The sequence below is a fragment of the Gastrolobium bilobum genome, unplaced genomic scaffold (genome assembly GCF_033153095.1).
Source record: "Gastrolobium bilobum isolate Gb01-03AN ecotype WA unplaced genomic scaffold, APGP_CSIRO_Gbil_v1 utg1154, whole genome shotgun sequence".
NCBI classification, from domain to species: domain Eukaryota; kingdom Viridiplantae; phylum Streptophyta; class Magnoliopsida; order Fabales; family Fabaceae; genus Gastrolobium; species Gastrolobium bilobum.
In genome coordinates, this window is record NW_026898337.1 from 489,973 (window position 1) to 493,284 (window position 3,312).

General features: G+C 34.6%; 1 protein-coding gene across 1 annotated transcript; it reads left to right on the forward strand.

Annotated features, from left to right (window-relative positions):
* The first annotated feature begins 1,745 nt into the window (after positions 1 to 1,745).
* LOC133315014 (peroxidase 44-like) lies at positions 1,746 to 3,110 on the forward strand. Its single transcript, XM_061516558.1, has 2 exons — positions 1,746 to 1,937; positions 2,376 to 3,110. The coding sequence occupies exons 1-2, from the start codon at positions 1,746 to 1,748 to the stop codon at positions 3,108 to 3,110; spliced, it is 927 nt and encodes a 308-aa protein (XP_061372542.1).
* The last annotated feature ends 202 nt before the right edge of the window (positions 3,111 to 3,312 follow it).

The following is a 3,312-nucleotide window of genomic DNA, read 5'->3' on the forward strand; positions in this document are numbered from 1 at the left end:
ACCACTACAGGTTCCCACAGCTATACTGGACAGCAGAGTGGTCAAGGTGGGCCATCAAGATCATCGGGAGTATTTGGTGCAATGGTCAGAGGCTCCTCCTGAAGATGCTTCTTGGGAGAGGGAAGATTTTATGCGCACTGCTTACCCTGATTTAAACCTTGTGGACAAGGTTGTGGTTGAGGAGGGGAGGTATGTTAGAGAAAGAGAATCAACAGAAGGAGAAGCAACAACAAACAGAGCTTGTAGGAGAAGAGTTCCTTCTTCAAGGTTAAGGGATTTTTATGTATAAAGAGTTGAGTATAAAATAGAAGTTAGTTGTTGACGTGTTATAAATGTAATAAGGAGAATAGGCCATCTGTTTGTATACGTGGCAGTGAATGAAAGCCAAGGGACATGTGTTGTATAAAGAGAATAGTTGTAAACTGATTGAATTCATTGAATAAAAATACTGTTCATTGTTCTTTTGTTTCAGAAACCTTTTCTCTGACTTAGAGAGATCCAACAGCTTCACCATAAGCTAGAAGGGTTTTGAGAGTTTATCACTTTATTGCAACAAAAAATTGGAAAATATTAAGTGTTGCTTTTTTTTTTTTAATTTTTTTTAAGTAGAAGAGTGTTGTTTTTACCACAATGCCAATTGTATTAATTTTTCATATGCTTTTAACTTGTATTTTTATCAAATGGTACATGCTTTTGCAATAAATGTGTTATTGGCACAAAATGCTGCTTCATGTGTATTTATGCTACTGAATTTTGATTTCAGCAAGGCATAAGAAGCAAAAATATGATTTCATTGAGGCCACTGGTTGATTTTGCAATTTGCAAGGATAGTTGCACAACCACAATTTCATGCTATTTCAGTCTAATTTGTTAGTAATTTTTGTTCGATTTCAATATAATTGCAACAACAACTGTAATTTCAATCCATCAGTTACTGGTTCCTTGTACTTTGTTTTGGGTAGAGGCCAATCTGATTATGGCGATTTTAGTAACTCAAAAAGAGATGAAAAGAAACAATATTTTGGTCCTACTTACTATTAATTCATTATTTGTAATTCTTTTCTTTTCGAGAGAGTAAGGTCCCAATTATTCTAACGCGTGGAAAGTTCTTCAGCAAAGAAAGGGAAAGAAAAGAAAACAAAATCATCACATCTTTTTCCTTAGGAAAAGTAACTACTATTAGAAGAAGCAACATTCTATTCTTCATCATCACCTAAGGTAAAGAAAAAAAAAAGTCTAATAGGTAGGAGTTTACATACCAAATCACTACAAACTTGAAGCCACGATTCCTGGGTTAAGATCATATATATATATATGCTGGGGTTATGAAATTGCTATATATGCACAAAAGACAGTGAAAGAAAACCGCGTCAATATGATGCTTGTATTGTATATATCCATATTTTACATAAAAGCTAGTAAGCAATTTGAAAGCATTGAAGTTTTGCGTTTTTTTTTTCTTTTTTCCTTTAGTTTGACTCAAGTTTTGGCATAAGTTTTTATTAAAGCCTGTGACATATCCTTACTCGAAACTCTGTAACCTCTCACTATAGGTTATTCTTTTCACACGTAACAACTAACCTTTATGCATACAAATAAGAAATACCAGTTAAACTATACACCATTGAATCTCTTTCGGGTCCCATATCAGCGCACACACTACATATAAATATATGGTCTCCATTGTTAAGAAACACACTCAAAAAACAAAGATAGAACCAATTAACACTGTGACATACACAAAAATGAAGTTCGCCATTCTTACATTCTTCTTTGTCCTTCCCATTGCATTTGCTAAACTAGAGATTGGATTCTATGCCCCAACCTGCCCAACAGCAGAGGAAATTGTTCATCAAGTGGTTCAGAGGAATTTCAAAAGTCAAAAATTCATTACAGGAGCCCTGCTTCGAATGCACTTCCATGACTGTTTTGTCAGAGTAAGACCCACATAATGTACTATTTTAAGTTATGGTTATAGTCATTGTCGGGATTAATTTTTGAGCTTTTCTGTTATGATTTTGGACAATTCGTTATGATAAAGTTCCTACTAGGCCTTAATGGAATTTCCTTCATTTAAGCTGTTGATTTGTCCCAAAAAGTGAAGGGGATTCATGTTGCAACTTCATCAACCAAACGCGATGTATAGTTTTAACCAATGCTTGTATAGAATGATGCTTGTGAGAGAAATCAATTAGTTCCAAAGGTCTCAAATTTGTATATGAAGCCTTCAACCTGCTATGTAGCCTCATTTGCTAAAAAGCCGGCAACCGATCATGGTTTATGAACAAAGGAAATACTTATAATTTTCATCATCTTAATTAGTTTCCACTTACAAAAACTAATTTTTTTCTTCTTATTAACAAATTGGTTTTCAGGGTTGTGATGCCTCAATATTAATAGACCCAACACAGGGCAACAAATCAGAGAAAGATGCACCTGCAAACAAAAGCGTAAGGGGATATGAACTCATTGATGAAATAAAGACAGCCTTGGAAAAAGAATGTCCTTCAACGGTTTCATGTGCTGATATCATAACACTTGCAACAAGAGATGCTGTGGCTATGGCCGGAGGACCAAGATACAGTGTTCTCACTGGTAGGCGTGATGGGCTGGTATCAAATCCTTCTGAAGTGAACCTTCCATCGCCAGGTTCTACAGTGCCAGAGGCATTGAAATCTTTTGTCGAAAAGAACATGACACTGAGTGAAATGATTACCCTTTTGGGAGCACACACTGTTGGTTCTTCTCACTGTAGTTTCATTCAAATGAGACTCTCCGTTCTTCCAATAGATCCTGTTTTGCGTGCTAAGCTCGTGCAGATATGTGGGTCAGCCAAGGATCACACGGTGTTTTTGGATCAAAACACTTCTTTTGTGTTTGACAACGAGTTCTACAACCAAATCCTTTTGAAAAAAGGAGTGCTTTTCATTGATCAACAACTTGCTTTGGATCCTTCCTCCAGTGGCTTAGTCTCAGCTCTTGCGCAAAATGATGCAGATTTTCAGCAAAGCTTTGCGGATGCTATAATAAAGATGGGAAGCATTGATGTTTTGGTTGGAAAAGATGGAGAGATTAGAAAAAACTGCAGGGTTTTTAATAGTGATTCGTAGAAGTTTAATGATATTTAATGTACAAGGATTTATAATAAATATCTTGTGCTTATTACTTAAATTTATGTTTTTATTTTTATAAATTTATAATTTTTTTATTAATATTTGACATGGAATAAGTAATTTAATTAAAAATTATTACGAAATCATTTTATAAAAATCTTTAAATATTTATAATGTCCCAGTAAATAATAAATTCAAA